The 26,466-nt window shown below is 40.1% G+C and overlaps 1 protein-coding gene across 7 annotated transcripts in view; it reads left to right on the top strand.

Moving 5' to 3' along the window:
- Positions 1–26,466, top strand: part of RAD51B (RAD51 paralog B) — a 680,193-nt gene that overhangs the window by 445,121 nt on the left and 208,606 nt on the right. For all 7 annotated transcript variants that reach the window (XM_025201362.1, XM_025201363.1, XM_025201359.1 and 4 more), the window contains one exon: positions 6,332–6,456. In XM_025201362.1, coding sequence (XP_025057147.1) covers positions 6,332–6,456 — 125 coding nt within the window. The remainder of the gene's footprint in view (positions 1–6,331; positions 6,457–26,466) is intronic.

Here is a 26,466-nt window from a genome sequence, read left to right as displayed (position 1 = left end):
CGGGAGGCCCCCGCAGACGCCGCCAGCACTGTCGGCAGTGGGGAGGGGTGAGGGGTATGGCGAGCACCGACCATGGGTCAGCGACCACCCACAGGCATTGGCGGTGATACTGGCAGCAGGATGGCGAGCAGTGACTCCCTTTTTGCAGGGGATGCACCGCCACACGCAGGGGGTGCACATGCACCTGCGTGCACCCCCTATGCGTCACCCTGGTTGTAGGCTGCCACCAAACCCCCCCCTCAGCCTTCTCTTTTCCAGACTGAAGAGTTCCAAGTCCCTCAGCCTCTCCTCGTATGGCCTGCCCTCCAGGCCTTGGATCATACACGTCTCCTCTGGACTCTCTCAAGCTCTTCCACATCCATCCTGAAGTGGGGGGCCCAATACTGGATGCAGTACTCCAGCTGTGGTCTCACCAGGGCTGAGTGAAGTGGGAGGATGACTTCCCTGGTTTTGCTTGAGATGCATCAGTGGATGCACACCATAGTTTGGTTTGGTTTGCCAGCCACAGCTTCACATTGGTGGCTCATATTCATCTTGTGGTCAGTGAAGACCCCCATGTCCCTTTCAGTCGTGGTGCTAGCAAGCATAGCACTGCCGGGCCTGTAAGTATGTTGAAGGTTCTTTCTACCGAGGTGCAGCACCTTACACTTCTCTACATTGAAGGCCATCAGGTTTTGGTCAGTCCACCTTGAGAGCATGTCCAAGTCAGCCTGTATCCCCAGCCTGTCCTCCAGTGTGACTGCCCTCCCCCATAATTTGGTATCATCCGCAAACTTTGCCAGTTCACATCTGACTCCCGAATCCAAATCATTAATGAAAATGTTAAAGAGTACTGGCCCAAGTACCGAGCCCTGAGGGACTCCACTGGTCATCCTGTGCCACACTGATTTGCTAATCATCAACTAGTACTCTTTGGGGCCGACCCTGTAGCCAGTTACCTAGCCATTGGACCATAAGATAATCAAGGCCACAGTTCCCCAGCTTAACCATGAGGACATCCTGGGGAACTAGGTCAAAGGCTTTCTTGAAATCCAGATATATGACATGCACGTCATTTCCCTTGTCCAGGGCACATATTACTTGGTCATAGAAGGAGATTAGGTTAGTCAGGCAAGACCTGCCAGTCACAAAGCTGTGTTGGCTGGCTTTCAGATGCTTGCCTTCCGTTAGACTGGTGTTGATGGATTTCTTGACAATTATTTCCAGGACTTTTCCAGGGACAGACATCGGACTGATTGGTCTATAATTTCCCAGGTCATCCCTCCTCTCTTTCTTAAAGATAAGGGACCACGGTGGCTCTTTTTCAGTCTTCTGGGACCTTGCCTGAGCACCATGAATTTTCAAATATCTCTGCTAAGGGGGATGCAATGATGCCTGCCTGCTCCTTCAAGACTCTTGGGTGCATTCCATTCGGGCCCGCGGACTTGTGAATGTCCAGTTTCTCAAGGTGTTCCCTCACCTGATCCACATCAATTTTGGGCCTGTCACCTGCTCCTAGAATGGTTTGTGTCATTTCTGACAGTGTGATCCCCTTGGGAGGATGAAAAACCGATGCAAAAAAGTCATTTAGAAGATTGGCCCTTTCTTGAGTGTTGGATGTCAGTTGCCCCATTAGGTCTCTCAGGGGCCCAATGCTATCTTTGTTCTTTTTTTTTACTTCCCACGTATCTGAAGGAGGACTTTTTGTTGTCCTTGATTCCTGTAGCTAGCCTGAGTTCAGTTGTGCCTTCGCTTTTCTGGACTGCTCTCTAGAGGTGTGGGAGAGTGCTGAGTAGTCCTCTTTGGTGATGCTTCCTGTTTTCCAACTGGTGTAGGGTTCTCTTTTGAGTTTAATGAGGTCCAACAGTTCCTTGTTCAGCTAAGGGGGCTTTCTTGCCCATGGACTGCATTTCTTGTGAGATGGAATGGCTTTCCCCTTTTATGGAGGAAAAGGCATTACATTTTTCATCCTCATCCATTCTTTGGCCTCCATGCAGCTATTGCCAACAAAAAGGCCATTTAATACAAGTTCTTGGGATTTTGTGATCTGGATTGGAGCCAGCGACTCATTTATACATGTTATTGAACTTGAGCTGAATTAGAATGAATAACCTCCAGCCAAAGGAGCACCAGATTATCCATTACCAATCTCCCTTTTGTTCTTGATGATGGTCTCTTTGGGCACAGTGCCAAGCGGATCTGATGCAGAAGTCTCTAGATATGAAAATACTGGAGATGGAGGTGTAAGAGAGAGACAGAATATGTGGTTAAGGTGTGAATGCAATATCGTTTGTTCTCTTCCGTTTAAAAGCTCACTCAAGATTTAAAGATATTTTAAATAAAAACTAAGAGGACATTTTTAACAGCATATCTGACTGCAATCTGTTTTCCTGTCATTTCCTCTCTCCTGCTGTCTCTTAGTGTTTGTTGTAGGGAGAAGGGACAGAATATCTGCTGCCACTGTTCATGAACCTCTTTGTAAAGCTGACTATTCCCCCCTCAACTCAGCTCACCACTTGCAAGTTTCCTTTCTGTTTCTTACCTAATGCCTAAAATTACAGCAAGACCCAGAGTATCTCTTTAAAATGGAAACCTTTTCTGCAAGGCATTCTTTTGCACCCTGTAAAAGTGTTGTGCCATAAATTTGCTCTGGCTTTAATAACCACTTTGCACCAGAGTCATAAATTTAAATAGCTTCATGGAAGAGAGTTTGCCTGGAAGTGGGTCACACAAACAGTCCTCTTTCAGACAGGTGCTGACACAGCCTGATACAATTGAGGCCACAGCAATTAGCTTGCCTGCTTCCTTTTAAATTGCCATGAACCTTATCCTGCATTCTTTGTGCCTCCAGAGCTCCTGTTGACATGCATAGGAGTTTTAGGTTTGGAATTAATGCAGGTTCAGGAAGAGTAATGGTGTGATGTCTCCTCCACTTGGGCCCTAAATGGTTAACCATTTCACTGCCCAGATCAGCTGCCATCTCTACTTTGTAAAGTCCAGCCTTTATTTCATATATTATCTAGTAACAGAGGCACAGAACTTTAGGAAGGTTTTGATCTGAACTTCACAGCTAGCTGCTACCTCTATGACAGGCCAAATAAGAGCTCACATCTGACTGCCTTTCAGCTTTGGGCATCTTCTCCATTTCTAGCTGTGAAGAAAAGAAAGGAATAATGGCTTGGATGAGGGCCTCAGCCTTATTCCACGTGACTAAAAGAGAGCTGTAAAGTCTTTAGGCTGCCTTTTGCTCCTGTCATTCACATTAAATCTTCTAGAATAATCATCTCAGAGTATTTCTGTGCTTTATAAAATAATCTCTAAACACTTTGCAAATCTTAATGAATTATAGTAAATAACTTGCTCCAAGTTACTAAAAGGGTCACTGGCAGAGCTGGAGATGAAACTTAGATCACCTAGTCCTCTGTTGTTAACACTTAACTACTCCCCTTTATTCAGCTGGCAAACTGCATTGGAGGAAGAGATGAAGAGAAGCTGTTATTTGTCAGCCCATATACCTTTTCAATTCATGTTGGTTAAACATAATTACAGATTTGATGCTGCAACTTCCTTTTTGATGCTACCAGATTCACTTATCCACGTGGAAGCTTGATGTGTATAAGCTCATTCATCCCTGCATTTTAATGAAAGAAAAGCAATCCTCGTCACAATATTAGTGCTCTTATAGACTGTCTCCAAACCAGAAAAGATATTGTTCTGGGCAAGAGTAGGTGCTTGGTTACAATGAGGGAAGGAAAGTAAACTTAGGAAGAGTTTATATCCACATCCAACTCTTGCCTTGGATCAGATTCCTCATTCATTTTTTGTGGACCCCAAAAATTTCAGGGCCTCATCCAAAGCCCAATAGATCATTGATTTATCCAAGTGATTTATGTGGGTTTTAGATAAGCCTTTTAGGGTAGTAAAATGGTTTCCGTGCCTGCGCATTATTTCGATCTGGCTCTGCAATGTCTGTATAGATTGGGCACTTCAGCAGGGCTCTTTGGCACTTCTGTCTAATAGCTGATTTAGTCAGCTATTAGATAAAAGTGCAAGAAAAGCCCCACTAAAGTGCCCAGTCTGTACAGGTATTGGGTGAACCACGTCCAACTAACGTGATGCCTCTTCTGGGCATACACTGGGAGTGTGGCGTTTAAAGTAAAGTGCCATTTTTTGTGGGTTTTTTATGTCTGTAAGCAGCCCATGTTCCTCCATTGAAAGCCCATTTGGCTTGTGTAGGATACTCTATTGCTGCTTTGTTGAAAGGCATTACAGGTTTCCCTTGCTTTATGCAGGTTCTGTATGTGCGAATTCGCTCTTATGCAATGACCCTTTTTATACCAAAATTTCGTTATATGTGAGGTAAATTCACTCTTATGCGATCACTGTGGTGGAAGCCTGCAATTAGCTGCTTTATGCAGTGCATTGTGGGAGTGAAGTACACCAAAATATAGTCTCCTGTGTGGACCTGTGCTCCTTGCTAGTTATCTGCAACACGTGTTTCTGTAGTTCCCATCCCCATTATGATAGTGCCCTCTGCTTGTGTGCACTGTCTGTGGTTGGTGAGTACCAAAATTGTCTTGTAAAAGTGGTAGAAATGGGTCTGGGGGTCAGTACAGTCGAGGTCTCGGAACCCATTGTAAAGTGGGTTCCCTTTATGCAAACTTGAGTTACGTGCCATTTTCCAGGAACGCATGTACAGCATAAAATGAGGGAAACCTGTACTATATTTCTTCTGTTTATATTTGTTTGCCTCCTTTTAAGAGCACATTAATGAATAAATAGTATTTGGACTGACAGTAAATATAAGAATTGTTAATAGAATATTTGAATTTTAACATATTTTCCTGATGTTTTCTTTTCCTGCCTCTGATGCATCTCTTGTTATCTGGTATTGTTTGAGGAGAAGGTAAATACTAACAGCTGTCATCATCCTTAAATTTTCTGCAAGCCATGTTAGCTCAGCTCACCACTTGCTAGTTTGGTTTCTTGTTTTTTGCTTTACAAATAGAAATGTGATAGAGGGGGCTGCTCCTGAGTTTGCAGACAGGCTGAACCAGTGGCTCCAGCTGAGATGTCAACATCCCTTTGCATCTTAGCAAATAAATAAACAAACCAGAATAAATTATCAACGTTTAAATGAGAACATTAACCATTTTTACTATGGATTGTTTTAACAGAAATGTTTGACTAGTCTGGAATTTTATTTGGAGAATAATATCTACTCTTTTTGTTTTTTCACTGCACCTTCTATTTCCTAGTTTGAAATATGAAGTGATGAACTGGGTCTCTACACTATGGCTGTGTGCATATTTGCGGAGGTCATTTTAGGGATTTTTTGTGCATATCAGCACAGAAGTTGAAGGAAAAAAATCTATTAAGGTACATACCCTGGTGGGCAGTGTAGGATTCTTCCACAGTTTATTTTCCAAACCTTTGTCCAAATTTAGATTTGACTCAATCCTGCCACCTAATGTGTCAGGAAGTTTCCTGACATCCAGTCTAATTTTCTCTTGTTTGGATTCAGTCCGATATTCTTAGTTTCTCCCTTTTGGATGACCTCCAACAGCTCCTCTCTCTACTCATACATCAGTTCCATCTACTTCCTTAATTACTTTTGATGTTCTTCTCTGAATTTCCTTCAATTTGTCCACATTTTTCTGTTCTTGAAGTACCACCTGGAATAAAAACAAATCAGCCTTCTATGTCTACATCTTATATGGAACATGGTATTCAAGAGAGAAAAGCCTGAGGCTTTTGCCAGCATTTATAGGTAGGTCTCCAATTTTAGTGTTAGAAAAATAAGGTGGAATGGTAGTTTAGCAAGCCAGGTCATACTGCATTATTGGAAACGCCTTCGCCTGTGTTATCATTGCTGATCAGAGCAGAGTATGCAAAAAGTATTTTCCTTAAAGGTTATAGAAAGTTCACATGATTGAGAAGATACCAAAACTGTGCTTCCAGTTAGAGGGCCAGCTTCATCCCTGCTCTACAAGTTTTACAGAATCTGTCAAATGTCTAGTAGTATGGAGTGTTGTTTAATTTTTAGATCAGAGGCATGATTACCATCTTTGCTGGCTCCACAGTTATGCCCCATAAACCTCATTCTTTATTGTTCCTTTTAAGAACTTCTTTTTGCTAATCTGCTTCCTTGTTTTCCTAGCCCTTGGAACCTGGGACCTAGAAAGCAGGAAAGCAGAGTTCAGGCAATTGAAAATGTGAGCTAAATTTACATGTGAGAGATGATCGCTTAGCTCATGGAATTAACTGGGAAACTTGGTAATGGTTGCTCAGCAAACATGTATCTCGGGTGCAGTCATGGCAGATCGGACTGAATATTTCTATTTGTTTTTAGTTTCAGGAGCACCTGGGAGCAGGAAGATGGAATCTGGGTGTATGATAGCAGCACTGGGGAACACATGGAGTCACAGTGTCAACACTAGGCTCATACTGCAGTATCATGACTTGCAGACAAGGCAGGTGAGAAATTAATGGGGGAGAGGAGAGAGAAACAAAAGTGTGGTACTCAAATGCATATAATCTGCAATTTAGAGCCTGGTCTCACTACATTTGGGCCCACTGTTTAAAAATGGCTTTCTCTGATTTTGAATGTGCTTTACTGAGTGTATTGGCATCTTGTGTTTCATGTGGCAGCCAGTTCCAGGTGGCCAGTGTCCTGCTCTGACCTGTTTTCTGGAGCAGAGATGGATTCACTCCGCAGACTGTGTGTATGGGTGGAAGCGTGGGGTCCTTGAGGAACTGGGTGCCTCACATTCTTGAAATGAAAAAATCTAGAACTCTTGGTTCCAAAATACCTTTTATTAGACCAACTGAGAAACTGCAATTTTTTTCTCTTTTTCTGCAAGCTTTTGGGCTCATGTGCTCTTCATCAGGCTCAGGGAAAGTTCAAGACAGTAAAAAGTCCCTGTAGGCAGGAAATAAACTTCATTTTTGCGCAGAGGAAGCAGAAGCTGGAAAACTGACCCTCTGGGCCCATGAGAGTCTCTTTGTGAGCTTGCTCTTTGTTGTGTAGATCAAGCAGGATTTCTTCCCTGGTGGTGTCAGATGGCAGACAGGGAGGTATAGAAGTTAAGTTTATAATCCAAAATTGGCTCAAATTTGGCATCTTTCATGTTTCAGGGATGTATGTAGTAGCCGTGTTGGTCTAAGACAAAAAGAAATGCAAAAATCTAGAACTCCTGGTTCCAAAATGATACTTTTTATTAGACCAACTGAGAAATTGCAAAAAAAAATCTTTTTCTGCAAGCTTTTGGGCTCTTGAGATACAGATGCTAATAATTTGAATGCCTTGACCCTTGGTAGGAGAGATGGTTCTTTCTCTGCCTATCTGCAGCCCCTATGCTAACTTCTTTTTTTCAATCCTACATCAAATTTCTGCTGTATTAGGATAGAAATAATTTTACACTGTGCAACTGTTTGCAAGTGAAATTTCACCTACAAGCATAAAAGCAAACATAGAGGCAATTTTCCAGAAGCATACTATTGTTAGGGAGAGAGTTCACTATTTTCACTGAGAAATGTCATTTCAGTGAAATACAGTGACTTTTTTTACTTGCAGAAATGATTGTTTAATTTTTGAGGATCCCAATGAAAAACTTTGGGTGGCAAGATGTAAAGGAGCTTGCTTTTTTAAGAATTTAGCAAAACATGATGTAATGTCCTCCCTTGGGCTATCTGTGGTTGGAATCTCTCTGGGCTTCACATACTTCACTATTATGATGAGGTAACTCTTTCCAAAGATCCTGTCCCTCCTTCTAATGTTACTGATTTCCTGTTCCTTAAAGTAGTAATATTGTCAGAAAAGTGACTGTTTTAAAACTTGCACCTTCTTAGTCTTCATATTTGCTCCCTGTGTGTCTTCAAATCTGAGCTGCTGATTTTACTGACACAAACCAAGGTTTCTCTCTGTTAACCCTTACACAGCCACAGGAAGAGCAAGCAAGTCTATTCTGCCATGCATGTCATCAGTAAAGTTCTAACTTAAGTATTTTTATTACTGGAGCTGATACGCGATGGGAAATAGTATCTCGCTAGAGCCTCAGATTCCAGGTTGTTTGCTAAAAATGAATCTTTTGACTCCCATTCAGTGAGTGGGACATTTAGTCTTGAGTCACTGAAAAATCTGTACTAATTTGTACAGAAACACACTACTGACATTGGCTACTCTTTAAAAAGCTCACCCTAGTTCTTATTTACATTCTCTGCCCCAGGGAGTGCTTGCTCTTTTAGATACTTTGGGCTTGATAAAAATAAGTCAGTTGAATCTTGGATTCTTCTAAAGGTGGTTTGTAAAGGGAGTGGTATTGTTTTTTGTGCTGCGCCATGATGTACAAAGCTAGCTAAACAGGCTTAGAAACATTTTTCCAGTTTCTGACCTGACTAGTATATAAATATGAAGCCTGATCTTTCTTGATTTTACTATGGGTCTAATGGGTTACAAATGTGTTGATTTTTTTTTTCTTCTGAATGCTTTTGTTAAATATATGTTCTAAAAATATCAGCGTGCTGTAACTGATTTCCCTATTCCAAACAATCTGGTGTCAGTTCCTTGATATTTGTGATAATATGTTCTAGGACAGTGATTCTCAGTCAGAGTGCTGAGAGATCCTTTTAAGGATGCTGTACAATATTAGTACTGTTAGGTGTGAAAACAGCTATAATTAACAAGATAAACCCAGAAATTTCAAATACGAATCTGTAGTGTTAAAAATATTCAGACTTGTTGTGGCCTTTCTGAATTCTTTGCAATAGAAAAATTGCTCTATTTTTCTGTAGCCAAAAGTGATTGAAAGCTAAGAGCCAGCATTTTCCAAAGGGCACCTTGAGTCTAAAAAGGGTGAAAACAACTGTTCTGGTAGTTTTCCATTAATCCATAGATGACAATTAAATCTCTAATGTAAAAACAAGTAATAAAAATAAAATAAATGGAGATCATGTGTTGTAAAGAAGTTTTACAAATAGAATTATGAATTAGATATGTGTCTATATGGGCCAGTTATGAATTGGATGTGCCATACAGGGGTGTATTGTGAGGGTGTTAAACATATAGCCAGCCCTCAGTGCTACCCCTGTGTCTGAATTGACCCAGCCCAGTCCAGCAGGCAGGGGCCAGGATATATGTCACCTGCTCTGCCCATTCTGGCCACTCCAGGATCTGTGCTACATGTGGCACCCACCCCGAGTGCTCTTGGACTTGTATTGCACATGGTACCTGCTCCACCCAGTGTGAGGCCATTGGCTCAATCTGACGTGTGGCCGAGCCCCATGTCACTCATCTGGTTTGTGGGGCCAGATGAGTTTGACACTCATGCTGTTTTGGATAGACCATATGCCTATAAAATACATTATTCAAATAAAGTACATTGATGATGTCATCAGTATAGTCCTGAAGCTCAGTAAATTTAGCAGGTCTGTCTGTTTTCCTTTTTATAGATATTTCATTTCATAAAAGCAATTAATGCTTTATAATTGTCTTATCATTTACTACTAAAGCAAGGCACACTAGAATTATCCCAAACGATTCTGCCATCTTGAGCAGTACCTTATTAATTCAATTCTTACAATTATAAAAATGTACTTTCTTTTCTAAATTGTTGCCTTCAGACTGAATTTTCAGAAGTGACTAATGATTATGGATTCTTCAATTTCTGAGTGCCAAACTGAATCGATTTTAAAGTGATCTGATTATCAGGAGGTGCTGAGAGGCAGCTCTTTTGAGTATCAGAACCTTTTAAAATGCCTGAGTTTGGGCATCCAAAAGGTGAGGCATACAAAATCACAAATCACTTGAAAAGTTTGGTCTCAGTTAATACAAATTATTCATCAAAGTTCTGGCCAATTGAAATGATCTTGTCAAAGTTTTGAAGTGTGGTTCCTAAAAGAACCCAGTTGCTATAGAGATCTAGTGTCTAGTCCCTGGGCTTATTCACAATGTTGTCTGCTTGTTTAGAAACAAAAGCAAGTTTTTACTACTTTTCTTCTCCTTAGTCTTGGAGAATCAACAGCACTAATGAAATGAACTGGGATCTGTTCTTATTCACATGTAATTAGAGGAATTTTAGAACTTAACTTTAAAAAGAACTACAGAAACATATTTTTCCCTCCTGTGTCTACACCTGTATACAATAAGGTCAATGATGTAATTGAGTTTTAAATTTTACCTTTTTACATGTGAACTGGGTGAACTTGTGATAGTGAGGCAGAAATGCAACTTTAAAGTCATGTATCGGGTAACAACCTCACTTAGAAGCTATTGCTGTTTTTTGGAGTAGGCCATCGATTAGTGTTGTCGAAAAGTCCTGCTGTTCAATGAAATCTGCGTGCTGTAGCTTATACTGTGAAAAAGCTGCTTTTTTCCTCAATTATGAGAGAGTTGAAAGTAAGAGAAGTGGTAGATGTAGTTGGAGGAAACGGTTCTTAACCCTCCTCATGAAGTGGATCAGACTTGATTCCCCTTTGTAAAGCAAGATAAGTCTGTTATTGTATTTGGTATTGAAACATCCTTAGTGTACGCTGCTCTAAACCAGTGTACAGCAGCAACCTGTGGCTGGGCAGACCTCCAGCTGGGTCACTCTGGCATACCACATCACCTGCATGAAGAAATGGAGGGGGAATGGGGTTTGCAAAGCTCCAAGGTTGCATTCAGAATTGCGTGGTGGGATTGTGACATGATTACCTGTGGCTGAGCTTCATTCCAAAATCTGTCCCACATAACTACAGGAGACCCTTTCTGGCATAGAAGAGAAAAACACTTTGGAGGAAAGAGACCTGCTTATTTATTTTAGCAAGCCAATCTAGAGTACAAGTCTCTCTATTAAAACCCTCAGCTCCTCAGGTTGCTTATTCAAAACAAGGTTCACAATACAAAATAAACACAGTAAAGTGCATGCAGTTGTAGCAGTCCCTCAGAAACTGAAGAATAATTTTCTTTTAGCAGCAGAACTTATAAGAGACTGTGTATGTTCTCTTTGAAAATTAGATGCAACTGTGTTGCCTCCATCCCTTTTGCTCCTGGGTCCTATCTTCCCTTTGCTTCTCTTCCCTATCTTTTCTTCTCCTAGCTTTATGCTGTCCCCAGCAGCGGATCTGGAGTGGGGGACAGTGGGGGGTTGTGGCTGCACCCTCTTCCCTTTTGGCTGTCATGCATGAATACTTGCATAGGGTCTGGCCAGAGTCCCTGCTTTAGTGTGGCTCATACCCAGGGAGTGAGCACTTCTACAATTGTGTGTCCCCTTCTTTCCCCTCTGCTGAATTCAGAGAGGAGGGGGAGGGAGGAGAAGGATGAACAGCAGCAGCATTCACCCCCCAGGTTCTGGAGCTGTGCACAGTTGGGGACTCCAGCCAGATCCTGCCTCAATAACCATTTTGCTCAGAGTCCACTGCACATGGGTGGCACAGCCAAAATTGAGGGGATTGTATCCCTGTGGCCCAAGTTCCTAGATCTGCTACCGGCTACCCTTTCATTAAAGTAGCAGTGATGTGGTAGTAGCCTATTCCAGAGTGATCTTCCATCACAAGAGATCTCCAGCCTGTGCACATATTAATCATGTCACCAAGTACCTAACCATGAACTACACCGATAAGTTGTTCCATTAACTACTAAAAAAGTCCCTTAAGTTCTGTGGAACCCCAAGTGTATTGGTGATATGGAAGACCTCCCAGAGAGTTTGCAAAAAAAATCTCTTTGGATTTATTTGTGAAGGGAGTATTCCAGTATACTTTTGCTCCATGTAAAGTAGCATTGTATGTGGTTTTCACTACACAGTTAAGTAGGTCACTGACCTAGGCATTTATTCTCCTGAAATGTATGCAGATACATTTGGGCCCGTTGGTTTTGGGCCAAAAACAGTGAACTTAACCAAGGACTGTAAGACCCCCATAGTAACCCCAAGCTTTATCATTGCCTTTATCTCCTGAATGTCAGCCAATACACTCAGAGACTTTTGATCCTAAGTTGACTGGGTTCTCTTCAGGAGCTGGCATGCCGGGATTTTAAAAGCCTGCCATGCTGTCTTTACCATTTTCTTCTTGTCAGTCAAACACAGAGCACTGAACTAGAGAAATCACTAGTTGAACTGGTATAGCAGTTTGTATAGTTGATCCTGTTTGAACTTATACCTCTCAAGGGAGTTCTAAGGCTCGTAGTATTGCATTAACGTCTGTCTAAAATTCTTTGAGACCCTCAGGTGGACAAAGTTAGAGAAGCACATAGTTTTGTTTTTTAATAGCATTATTTTTTTCTTAGGCATTTCTTTTAAACAGAATATGTTTGGGATTAGCTTAGGGGTTAGAATGGTTACAGTCAGGCAAGGTGACCTATTAGATGACAGTTTTCCTGCTTCAGGTAGTGTTGCAAATCCACACGTCCACAGTGACTCATAAAAACAAGAGCAAGATTTCTCCAAGTCAAAGCAATGCCACGCATAATTTTCAGGTTTTCCTTGGTTACAGACCAGCTGTTTTTATCCTGGTCTGTTCAGCATTGTTTGAATAAGCTTTCAACAAGCATTCCAACATTGTGACTGTTATACACCCATGATACTTGCTGGTTGTGGGTAGAGATAAGTAGATATTTTAGATATCCAAGAAAAGGGGGGGAAGACTTGCAAAAAAAAATTAGTTAAAAATTTTTCCAATATTTTAAAGTTGTTATAAGTTTTGTGGGGTGAATCTTCTAAACAGTGTATGTGATTGTGATTCCACCAGTAATTGAGGAATGATCATTAAAAATAGTCATTTTATATACAGAACCTATGGTATTTTTATTCTATAGCCACTGGAGAACAGGTTACCTAACCCCCTTGTAAGTCTGCTGACATCACTGGTAATGTAGTAGCATGTAATGGTTTAAAAATTAGATAGTGTCAGGTGGGTTTTTTCTCCATCGGAAAGAGAGGAAGCAAATAAACCACAAAAAAAACCAACCAGTCAGAAACAAAGCAATGACACAAAGGGGAAAAAACAATTGCTAACCACAAGGAACAATGTAGGGTTGATACTTTTAAAAATCTGTTTAAGTAATTTGTATGATAATAAATAAAGTGATAACTTTAAATTATGTCAAAAGCAGACTGACATGCAAGCATAATGGAGGAGTATAGCTCCAAATTACAGAAGATTCTAGATATTTTAGAGAGCTGGGAATATTTACAAGAAGTAAACAATGACATTTAAAGAACTATACGTTTTGGATTCACTCTGGGTGGGGATGAGTTTCAGCCCAATTACATTATAAGCAATGCAGTTGTGTTTTCTGTAGCATCTCTTCCATGACCCGAGTACCTACAAACTTTACAGAGTTACTGTAACTCCTAGTTACAAAGTTAAATAATACAAGCAAAGGAGATAAATGAAGATATTTTCAGTGAAAATTAGGTTTGAAATAAAGCAAAGAGAGACAGAAAACTGAGAGGAGCAAAAAGAGAATGCCAAAATCTTTGAAGAGAGAAGGAGGAAGCCCACAGAGTATTTTAAACACAACAGTTTTGAGCTGGATTCTGAAATGGATCTTGAGCCAGTGAAGGTGTTGGATTTTGTGGAGGATGTGGTTGTACCTCCTTGCATGCATGAGGCAGGAAGTGTCATTATACACATTCTGTATTCTGGTCTTCTGGGAATTAGGGAAGCCACAAGGAAGGATATTTCAGTAGTCAAGGCAAAAGGAAAGGAGGCCATGGCTGAGGGTTTCAGCAGAAGTGCAATCAAAGTGTTGACAGGCCTAAGCATACAGATACAAATGATGTGCCATGCACTGGTCTGGATCTTTGTGGGAAACCTCAGCTAACGCCCACCTGTGTATCAAGGGCAGTAAAATGGTCCTAATACTGCGCTACTTTTAGGAAAGTAATGCCAGAAAAGGCTTAGAGTGGATGATGTGTTCGCCATCAGCTCAATGCAAAGTAGTGACAAAAAAGGAGTATCACTATTCCAGGTGATTGAATATGGAAGCTAAATAGCACTGTTTGGGGACTGTGTGTCCATCTAGAAGTGGAACTGATTCAGAAGCTTGGCTGTTACAGCTATACAACCATCCATACCACACTTTTTTTTTTTAATATAAACCATAACTACCAAACAGAAAATAAGCTGTCTAATGATAAGGTATAGATTTCCTGCCAATGCAAAGAGAAATAACTGCACTGAGTCATTTAAAGGGATGAACATATTGCCAGTGAGTAGATTTTGCAGGTGGAGATGAAACTTTAGTGGTATGATACAGGGGATACTACTTCAAAGTATATCAGTGTGCTTTAATACAAGCTTATTCCCAGGCCACAAAGCAGGCTAAAGTAACCAGATTTGCGATCCGATTAACCCAGACTGTCACACCATTTAAGGGAGGTCCTCTGAGAAGATTATTTTACCCAATCCCATAGATTTTGCAGAATTACACAAGTGGAAAAAATCTCCAGCACAGCAAGATAATTTTCTTGTTTACAAAACTCTTAAAGAAGCTGGTCTCTTATTTAGTTTTAAATTGTACCATTTTCCTTGCTGTGTTTTCAGTGGAAGTAAATGTGTAACATGGCTGATTCTCTCTATCCTTAACTCTCTGTTAGCTCTAAAGGACATTTGGCTTTTCTGATGATTCTGCATAAGCATCATCAGTGGGGTCTTCCTAGGAAATGCATCTGTAGGGCAAACAAGCAGGGGGAAGGGCCACAAATTATGTCTTTACTGTGACTCTCACCAGTCTAACTATTCTCATTTACTTGTTTTCATCTTTTTTCTGGTATTCCAATCACAGCTGCAGTAGGGAAAAGCTGAATGAGATGACTTCCCATGTCTGCAGCTGACTCTTTCAATTTCACTTTTTTATATGACAGGATCATTTTGTTAGTCTTGGAATTTCAGAATAGCACTGACAGAGCATTGATTGGAAATCTACAAACCCTTTCAATTGAGAAAGGAGGGAAGTCTACAATCTCTTTAGTCTTTTGTAGATACTTCCTCTAGGACAGGTAAGCTACTTTGATGTCTTCCTTCCCTTTAAATTCCTTTATTTGGACTCAAGACATAACAAGAAAGATTTGATAATAATGGTTTGGTGTATGTGAGAAACTCCAATTTTAGTGCATTTTAAACAATAGCATCTCCTTGTAAGAGATGGTCAATTGCTTGTGGGTGAAAGATTCTTGACCGACAGCATTCAAAACTGAAATCTTTAGAGCAGGACAAGCACATGCAGCAGCAATGCAAGCCTAATAGATTGTGTGAGAGCAGGATGAAACTAGACATATTGACATCCTGTGTGATGATTGCATGAAAAATGGTTGCTATAACAATACAAGCCAAAGTGCTAAATGATGCGGTAAGAAGAAAGTAGTAGGCTTGCTTACCAATTTCTACAAGTGAGACATCATTGGGCCACTTGGCTGACTTAAGTGTTTGTTCGTGTTTATGCTGTCTGCCATGAACTTCCCTCCTAATGGTCTTGTGTGAGATGTCTGTACAACATAAACATTGCCTTAGTGCTGTCTGTGCTAAATGGGGCTGGATTTATGGCACTCTCTTGTTAACAATGGGATTTTAAACAAGGAAAACATTTCTATTTTAGCAGTCTTAAAGAGTAACCCATTTATTTAGGTGCTCATATACCAACCACATTGATAAGTTCTGGATGAGAGCCTAATTGAAAAACCCTCAGCAGGGTGGAATCCCCAAGTGTTTCAATCATTCCTTATTTTTAATCAGCTTTGTAAGTGGTTTAGTAAATATTGCACTGGTGCAAATTGCCAGATTGACAGCCTGCAGCATAGGTAACAGCACAGTTTTACTAATATGAGACACTCTAAACCAGGGGCACAATCATCTCTATAAGGGTAAGAAGCAAGTTCAGTCATTCAGTCCTTGGCCTTCCTACTGAGACTGCCAACAGAGGAGCCAACTGTGTTGTAGACATCTGTCCACTAGGAACTGGACAGCAACACCCAAGCTATCTTTCGGGTACCAATCAACCAATCAAACAACTTTCAGCTGGTAATCACCTGTGGTTGCTGCCAGCCTAGGCTGGTTGTTAGCCAGTAGCTGTACAGGGCATTATGGGTTTAAAGTACTATACAGACACAAATTAATTAGTCTTTGTTATTCTCCTGCAGTGTTATTCCCATTTTATACCTGAGAAAATGAATCACCCGAGAAAATGAGAGAAGATAAGTGACTTGCCAAAGTAAATCAGTTGCATCTGGGAGCAGAACTATAATCTTTTGAGTCATGGTTCTTTGCATGAACCCATGTGCTTGCTCACATCAGTAACATGTTGACATCCTGTTTCTAGTGAACATTGAGACATACTAGCTCAGCTGGTCTGCCTTTGAAGGGAATATCTATTCACTTGCACATTCAGCCAGACTTATGATATAGAAGGCAACCTAATTCTGGCTGGGAGCCAGGGCTTGGGATTTGTAAGACATTCTTGTTTTTCCTGATCATCTCTTACCAAAATATTAGAATAAGAGTAAAATCTAAGCTACGTCAATTTGATCATAGTACGATGGGGATGCCCACTCCACTGAAGCCACTTTTAACCAAGGTTTCTAACAGTCTCTTCCTATCTTCCTAAATTCCAAAACTGTTATTTCATTGCCTACTTCTTCCTTGGCTTCTCTGATACTTTTAAGATAGTTGATCATAGACTCTCTCTCAGTAGCTTGTTTTCCTGTGCTTTCTATGACAGTTTCTGTTCCCGGAAGAAAGGATGCTCTTATGTTTATGGCACTGGACTTGGCCTTAGAACTGGGTTCTACTACTGGCTCTGCAACAGACTTCCTGTGTCATCATTAGGAATGACTCAGTTTCCCCATGTGTTAAATGGGTGTAAGAAAGTTTCCTTATTTCACAGCCATGTTATAAGAATAAATTCATTAATGTATACGGTGGTTTCAGATTTGTTTGTGATGAGCTTATTAATTGACAAGTTTTCCTCCAATCTAGCTGGCTCATCTTTTGGTGTCACTTCAGATAATTCCTTTTTTCTCCTCCAGTTTCTAGTCCCCCTTTTCTCCCTCTACCTGCTCTCTGTAGATGAATTATCCACTGATATGGTTTTAACGATCAGATGTATGCTAATAAGTTACAAACCTCCGGCTTCCCTCCCTGTTTCTTTTCAGCCTGACCCTGAGACGCCACCTCCTGTATATCTTGCCATTCATCTTAACTCAACAGGGTTAAAACTCAGTCCTGAACTTTCCTTTAAACCTTTTTCCACTTCTCATTCTCTATCACTGTTGATGCCACATTTTCCTTGTTTCTAAGGCACAGAGCCAGGTACTCATCTTTGACTCTTCTCTGTCCTTGTCGCTATCACACTGGGAAGTGGGCAGCCAATTCCCAACTGGTTAGGCACCAACTTGAGCTGGGCTGGGTAAGTGGAATCCTAGACTGAAACAGACCAGGAAGACAGGAGGTCAATCCAAGAACAAAATCCAGGGATGGACTGAGTCAGAAAGCTGGGGGATCAAACAGAGTGAAATCCAGGGGGTGAGTCAAGTTAGGAAGCCAGGAAGTCAAACAGAGGGCAAAGTCAAGGAGCAACCCAGAGGGAGCAGCAAGGCAGTCTTGAATCAGGTTGCCTTGTTGCCCAGACACTTTGTATTCCATGTCAGGAGTTTATATGGTCAGGAGTGTATAGGGTAACTCCAGTAGTAAGGAGTAGGTGGAGGGGCTGGGCCCTGCGGGAGGCTTCACACCAACTTTGGCTTGCCTGGGCAATTGGTTGGAGAGTGGCAGGCTGAGATGAGCAGTCATAATTGGCCAGGCCAAGACCCCAGGTTTGAGTCTGCAGCCTGACAGTCACAGGCATCTAAGCCAGTGGTTCTCAACCTTTTTTGTACCCGGACCCATTTGTAAACATTGACGGCCAGTACCAACCCAGTGCCCCTTATTCCCCAGTGACCTGCTGCCCCCGTCCCCTAACCCCCCAGTGTGTGTGGGGAGGAGGGGGGACGGGACATGCATGGGGCCCCAAGCAGACCCTTACAGGCTGGGACTCTTACAGTCAGCAAGGGAAAAGCCACAGTTTCCCACATTTTTCTTCTTTAAAGGAGAATCCATGTTTAAAGTTTGTTGATCCATTTTTAAAGTTTGTTCGTGACCCTTTCATATATTCTTGTGATCCACTTTTGGGTCATGATCGATAGGTTCCGAAATGCTGATCTAAGCTACATGCAAATTCTGCCACTATTTACTCACAACCAAGCTAAGATCTGCCTGTTTCCTTGTTTATTTAACTGCTAAAATTGTTGTCCAGTCCCTTATCTCCCACATTGATTGGTGTAACATCCTTTTATGTGGTCTACTTGATACCTATGCTATTCCACCTTTTATATCATGTGCCCAACCTGTTTTCCTGTCATATTGCCCTTCTTTTTGAACTTCTGGGCTCATATCCTCTGCTTCGTTGCTTGAAATGTTAGTCTTTTGCTTTGGTCTTCAAGGACCAGTATAGCTTTGTACCTCTATGGTTATTCAATCTTATCTCTGTTATCACATTGCCCTTTACTCTACCATTCTGCTAGTTATATTCTTTTCAGTCCTCCATCTCAGCACTTTTTCCCATGATCTACCCTTGCACAATGGAAATTTCTTTTTGTACTGGTCTGCAAATCTTTGCCTTCTCAGACTTCTGCAGTCTCTGCCATTGGTATATTTTTATTTATATTTTATGCAAACAAATAAAAGATTATTCCATGCTATGCATTAAGCGTTGACGATAATCTCCTTGCTCTTACCCCTATGTTCCCTCTCACAAATCTTTTCTTATGGTTTTTTTTATTTCTTCCTTTCATGGCATGATACGTAAAATCATCCTGAACTCTCATAAACAGGGGCTGTGTCTTTGGTTCTTTATTCTGAGGCATCTCACATGCTTTTGGTCCCAGCAGGTTAGGTTGGGAACACAATATCTGGGTGGAGTGTGGAAGCTTACTCATAATACAGCTGTTCTAAAGATAAACAGAGGAGTGCAGTCTCCAGGGCTGTCAGTCCAGCATGTTTTACAAACTCTAAATTCACAGTTCACTAAAGCAACATTAAAAAAAAAAAAAAAGCAGCTGCAGCAGAATGGCAAGGGGGAAGGAGATAACTAGATTTCATTTTTTGGGCACAGCCTTGAGATTTCAGTTAGAAAAATAATTTATTTTTACTGTAAGCTGAGCCTGTTTGCGCAGAGAGAATAAATACAGATCCCCATCAGGTTTATACAGAATCATTTGTCTGATCTGAATTTTACTTGTGTGTCAGACTTTTCCTGAAAACAGACTGGAATTAGCCTGGGGAAAATTCTCCTTTCAGTATCTAAAATGCTATTGCTCCTGTCACTAGAAATATAATAAATGGAATTGTTTACTCTGGGGATACCTTGACAAATCTCACTGACTCATGTCCCTTACCAGAATCTCTTTACTTCTTGTCCAATTAATAAGTGAACTAAGCAGAATAACTGTGAACTGTTTGGAAAAAGTTCTGCTAAATCAATCTGTTCTCTGGAATGCCATGATAGTGAAGTGTAATTAAACTTGTGAGGCATCCTCAGTACAAAAGAATGTCATAGAGAAAGACTTGCATAACCTTGAGTAATGGAAATAAGATGAAATGTAATAGTTTGAAGTGCAAGGTCATGCACTTAGGGACTAATAAAATAATTTTATGCTATAAGCTGGGAGCTTATCAGTTAGAAGTGACAGGCAAGAATAAAAAAAATAGGTGCATTGGTCAATCACAGGGTGATTCTAAGCCACCAGTATGATCCTAAAGATCTATCAGGCAAGATATTTCCAGTAGTGGTAGGGGAGCATTAATGACACTGTACAAGATGCTTCTGAGACTTCCTGTGGAAAGCTGTGTACAACTCTTGATAACCCATATGTAAGAAAGATGAATTCACATTGAAGAATGTACAGAGAAGGGCTGCTGGGATGATCAGGGGAATGGAGGGCCTAACTTATAAAAGGAAACTAAAAGGACTTGACTTGTTTAAACACAAGGAAAAAGAAGAACTCTTAAAGTTGAAGGACAATGTTGGCACAGAAACAAATGGGTATAAATTGGCCATGAATACATTTAGGTTGGAAATTGAAAGGTTTGTAACCATCCAACGAATGAGGCTTTGTAACAGCTTTTTAGTAGGAGTTAATCAGCGTAATCAGTTTGCGAACGGAATTTGTAGTTGCCTGTGACTACAGATAACTGGACTCTGACCTAAAAGTCCCTTCCAGTTCTTTGGTTCTAAATCAGAAAATGATTCTGCATGAAAAAGACTGTTGAAACTCTACATCTATCCTCTTGCCATGCACATGTTTGGTTTACAATCCAGAAGACAATTTTTCAAACTGCAACATCCATCCAGATCTAAACATTAGGCTGTGAGGATTTCTTCTTAGGTCAGGTCTACAGTTAGGTCAAGTCTAACCTAGAATATATTTGTGGTTATAGCCATAAGTTAGACTCAGCTAACATCAACTAAAGAGTGCTGTAATGAGCCTAGGGCCAGCTGGAGAAGATTGAGCCCCAGGCTCCAGCTGGAAGTAATCAGGAAGTAGACTCAGTCATCTGTCATGGCTACAGGAAGAGGACCTCACCCACACAGTTCCTTATAAGCCCGGAGCAGACTGCAGCAAGCTGTCTGGGCAACTAACCACATTGCTATGACCTTGATCTTCTTGGAATTCCTCTCCTAATCCTGACTTTGGCTTCTGATCTTGACTTCTGATTTTGGCGTCAAGCCTGGTTCATGACTTGGTTCCTGGCCTGGATCACCCCTGGACTCTTCTTGCCCTCTGACACTAGCCTCTGGGCCCTTTCCTCACCACTAAGGTGATCCACCCTGACCCTCCACATTCTGGTCCCTTACAATAGCAAAATAAGCTGTGCCAACAAAAGCATTTTTATGCCAATAAAACTGTCACTACTTTACGGCTTTGACAGATATTTGAATGTGTTAAAAAAAATTTTAAAACCCTCTTATAATCAATATTATTAGACGAGTTTCTACTGTAGACATGGCAACAGGTAAGGATATGAGCTGTGAAACAGTTCATAGTCTATATGGGAATTGAAAGCAGCTGATCTAGCAAGGAATGCAGAAGTAATACCCTGCAGACTTTTTGTATATGTACATGTGTGTCTACAAGCACAGACGCATCATCATTGTGACATCAATTGGTTGAGAAATAGGAAGAAGAATTGAGACAATATTGTACAGCCTAATACATTTTGTCTCTTGAGAAGTTACCATCTGTGGACGTTTCTGGCTGACAAGTTTATTCTTTTTGGAGCCCAATGACATTTGGGTACAAGAAAGGACCTGTGTTTAAGGTTCTTGGTTGCTCTGTTTCATTTCTGTTTCAGTTAGTGGTTTGATCTGTCATGTCACCAGACTTTACTTGAGTCCTCTTGGAGCATGCTTTGTTAACTGTTAACTGTAGCAGTACCATGTTGCTTGATTTGTTGTCCAAATCAATGAATCGAATCACTGTTCCCCGATTGCAGCTGAATCCAAATCCGAATCAAATATGGCCCATTTCACACATTCCTACAAACAAGTTCTGAAATGGGCTCTTCAATGGGCAGAATATACTGAGCCTTTTAGAGTCAGGCATCCCAAGATTCATAGATGTCAAGCAATGTAAACTTTTACTGTGCTCTGATCTTATTAGGAGCACTTCATCTAATGCAATCAGTCATCTAGAAAATTGTCTACTTGCTTTTCATTAATTTTTTTTTTAACCCAGTGCATTGAAAGATGAAAGTTTGGCCCTCTATAGACTGCAGGCTATAGACTGTGTCCTTAGAATGGGTACAGCAAAGGAAATGACATGTTTTCTTCATGCCAACCCTACCAATGCACTTGTGGGCTCATCTTGAGGACTAAAAGAGTTCATCCTCTCTAACATATTCTATACGTGACCTGCGTGTGGGATTCCCAGTAGTCGATGCCATTAGTAATGATTTTTTTTCAAACATATTCCTGAGAAACTGGATAAAGATTTCCATCTCATTTCACATAGGCCACTAAATAACTTTGAGACAATAATGACTTTTGGACACTGTACACTTCAGTTGGACTTTACGATGTTCTGGCACAATGGTTTAAAAATGGTGGTCTACAAGGCTATTGCTGCTTTACTGTGGAGAGCTGACTGATCATACGCTGTTGTCTTTTCGTCCTTATTTCCATCTACCGCAATGATTTAAGAGAAGCTAAAAATACATTATTTTCACAATATTTCATTTCAATGTATTAATTGCTCTAGTTGCCAGAGGGATTTAATGCGACTGCAAATGAGAATGTGATGATCTACACAATTGTGAATGGGAGGGAAGTGTCCATAAAGTGGTTTGCAATTAAAATGTGGTTCACATTTGTAAAAGTATTTGAAAAAATCTGACCTAAGGGTAAAGGGTTCTGTCATATAATCAGTCGCTTTGCATCATCCAGTCCTCCTGTGGTGTTTCTGCTTGTACTGTTGACTCCAATAGGTTTGGCTCCTGTATGCATATTAAAAAGAACAACACATGCTTCAGTCAATGCTGGACTTAAGTGTTTCCAGCTAGATTGGCTGTTGATGTCACATTCTAGATAACTGCAGACTGTTTGTTTCTCTTTGTTTGGGTTTAGGAATAATAGAGAGTAGAAAGTGCAGCCATTTTCTTTAACTGCTTTACCTGTGAATATTCATTTTACAGGAAAGCTAAATTGAAGATAGATAGACAACTCATCAACAAGTGCTCCTGCTCTACAAAGTAAAATAACTATCAGTTTGCCTTTGGTTTAACTGTTGCATATTAAGATGCTGTCCGCAATTCAGATTCTTCTATATATCAACAATAAATCTCTTACCTGATAATTCCTAGGGTTGCATTTGCCTTTTTTATGGGTGTGTCATGCTGGGTACATCTACATGTACAATTCATGTGAAGCAATAAACTCCAGATAAATTCAAGCTGGAGTTAACTGCTGCAGCATCTACATTTGCCCCCAGGACAGCAGCAATTTGAGCTAGTGCAGAGCAGACCCTGAGCTGGCTGGGTGAAATGTATGCCCATGGTCAGTGCTTACATGTGTGATCAGGATTAATTACTCTGCCGTATGATAGTACTGTCCCCAACAGTACTATCTTATGACAAAATTAATTAGTTTACTGCGTCCTAATACCAGCATAAGTGTAGACAGTGATGCTTACTGCAGAGCTAATTAGTCTACTTTGCAGTTGAGTGCACATGTAAATGCACCCACTAATGGCAAATAATCACCTGTGTTGTCTTGGGTATGTTGAGCTAATGAATTCTCAGGGTGTAGCAGAAATTCTTGTTCTCAGTCCCCAAGTGCAAACCACTACATTTCTTTTATCTTACTTCAGCCTTCATGCCCACCCAGGAGTGACTGGTGTCTCCTGAGTCTGGGGTGGTACAATTTGTGGTCGGGCCTGGGGGCGGGTCGAAAGCCCCATATCCACCTCTGTACTTTTGTGCCGTGTCTAGTTACCCCCCACCAACATGCCACCAGCCTGTGCTGCAAAAACCTGCCCTGTCCCGAGTGGTGTCAAGTCAGGAGCCAATCTTATGTGGGTCGCGTGCCCCACCCACCCATGCCTCCCTACCAGTAGCCTGTGCGTCCACCCAGTTCTTCCTTTGTAACATTCTTATCCTCCTCTGTATTGCCAATGCTTCCCAATTTCATGTCAGCAGCAAATTTTATTAGCATAATCGTAGTTCTTGTACCAACTTCATTAATGAAAATAAAATAATATTGCTTCCAAAACCTTGCTCGAGAAAATTCTCTTATAACCCTTCTCCAGCTTCATGGATTCTCCTGTTGTATCCTAATTTAGCTAGCTCCTTATGTGCTGTACATTTCTTCTAATGATCCCCATGTTCTCCATCATAAGTAATAATTTCCCATCTGCTATAGTGTCAAATGTTTTAGTGAAGAGAAGATTTATTGCATTTTCTCTGTATATGAAATCAAAGAAAGGTGTCAGGTTAGTTGGGTATAATTGACCTCAGTTAAACTAAACTTCTGTTTCACTTTTTCCCCGTTTTCCATTTACATTCCATGTCTTTAAATATTCTTTCATTTATAATTTGTTATAATGATTTGCATACAATTGGGATTAGACAAATGGTTGCATAGTTACCTTGATTATTTTTTCCTTCTTTCTTTAAATATAGAATTAAATGTTTTCTTTATCTTTAAACATTTTAAAATATTCCTTTAAATATGTTTGCTCTTCTTCAGTTATACAGTTCCACCCCAAATTAATACATTTATTACAATCCTTACAGCCACACCTACAATTTCATATGCCCTTTCTTTCAGTGTTCGTGGGTGGAGGATGCTCCCCCCGAGTTTGAAGGCTTGCAACTCAGATGCTGTAGTATACATTTTTATATACCCATTTATTTTAGCCATCTTGACTTTGCTCCCATGTTCTGTATTATCATCCATACTGGAAAGTAAGGCAGAAGTTTCACATTTTACTTTTTAGATTTTTTGCCATTACTGGATTATCCTTATTTTCTACTCATCCTCACTGCATAATGGTCCACATTTTGTTACCTTTTTATTTATATTTTGAAGAATTTTTGCTGTTTGTTTTAATTTTCTTTGAAAGGTCCAACTCAGCTTAAGTTTTGTTAATTCTTTATGCATACTCTTTGATATCCAAAATACAGTTTTCCTTGCCATTCACTGCGTACTTCCATTCCTTTTAGTCTCTTTGTTTACTCTCAAGATCTGTTTTGAGGTGGTTAACTGGTTTGGGATGCAAATTACAGATAGTTTATGTCCTTGAGTTTCTCAGACTAGTAGAATTCCCTAGTTCCTTTATTCTTTTTAAATGTTTATTTTCCCATTTAATTTAAAGTGAATCCGCTCATGATCGCTTCATCCAAGGTTGTTTTTTTATGGCAACTTCTGTAATAATGTCTTTGGTACATACCACATCAAGTTCAAGACAGCATCACCTATTGATTCAGTGAAGAAATCTGCCAGCTATTGAAGTCAGAAATAATCATTCCACACCATTAGTAGTAGTATTTGTTCTTCAGTCTGTATCTGTGAAATTAAAGTCTCTTATAATGAGATTATCCCAAGTGTTTATCCCAAGTGTTATTTATCTAATGATACCCATCCATATTCATCTCAAATTATAGATGAGTTTAGAAAAACAGCTGAAATTCCTCTCTACTTCCATTTGTCTCTTTTATTTGGTTTGATCATACTCTTACGAAACTAAGTGGGAACTGGATTGCACACATTTTCCCTTTTTCCCCCCTCTGCTTTGTGCTGATCTAAACATGGTGATTTAAATTCGTTTATATCTATTTGAAGTCAATGGTGAGTCCTAAACAAGAGGGCAGACATATACGTCAACAGGGAAGAATTTAAGGAACCTGAAATTTGGCAAGTGGAGTTAATTAATATTAATATAATAAGAGATGATTATATGTTAATAGGGAATTTAATCAATAGAAGTTTTGTGCTGGGTAGGAACCAGGTAACTTTTGGGTTTGAGTTCAGAGTAGCAATTAAAAGAGAATGTTTCACTGATTATTTTTCATCCAAATACATTTTCTTGTGCATAGCAATATTTTTATCCTCTAAGCATAGCAAATTAAATGTTTGAAAATTTTAAAAATATTTAGTATATGGAATTTCTAAAACATTAATTAGCTCCATAGAGTATCCAGGTATCATAAACACAAATACAACCCCTAATAATTCTGTAACAAGAAAGACCCACATGCTTCACTTCTGCCTTAATTTATCCACTGATATAAGAGGGCTTATTCTTGATAGTTATTCTCTAGAGTATATTGTCATCAAAACATTCCAGATCTGATGACTCCCTGGTGATGCTTCAGGTCCAATACAACCATGTAACCAATGTCAATTTCATGTATAAAGAACTGCTCTGAAATAAAACATGTTTTCTTTATCTCAAATAACAAAATTACTAAGTCACTCAGAAAAAAATGTATTAATCAGAAACCTCCACAAATTTAAACCAAGTCTCCCTAAATGTTTCTCATTTGTAAGAGAAATGTTTTGCCAGGACTGTTCAGCCAATATGCAACATTCAACAATACAGATGTTTTCCATTTTTGTAAGGTCACTAAGCTTGCCTTTAACACAATATTTTCCTCTATTTTGGTAAAATCCCAGCTAGTACTGTTTTATGAAAATCTGAATTGCATAGAAAGATTCAAATTCAGTATAAAATTATATGTAACGGGCTATCACCTTTCCCAATACATATAAACATTAGGGTGCTCTGAAAGCAAGCATGTATGTGACATTTGCATTCATCAGCTGACAAATACAAAATCATTATAGTATTTTTTTATTCTTATTCTTATTATACAATATCTAGCGGGACCTAAAGTATATTCTCCTGAAGTCTAAAACATGGCAAAATTACAGTCACATTCCTAATGTGAGCTCACGAGTTTTATTGTTAGTTCTTCTCC

The sequence above is a fragment of the Alligator sinensis genome, unplaced genomic scaffold, assembly GCF_000455745.1.
Source record: "Alligator sinensis unplaced genomic scaffold, ASM45574v1 scaffold768_5, whole genome shotgun sequence".
NCBI lineage: Eukaryota > Metazoa > Chordata > Crocodylia > Alligatoridae > Alligator > Alligator sinensis.
Note: the sequence above shows the minus strand (reverse complement) of the source record. Positions and strands in the feature narration are given on the sequence as shown.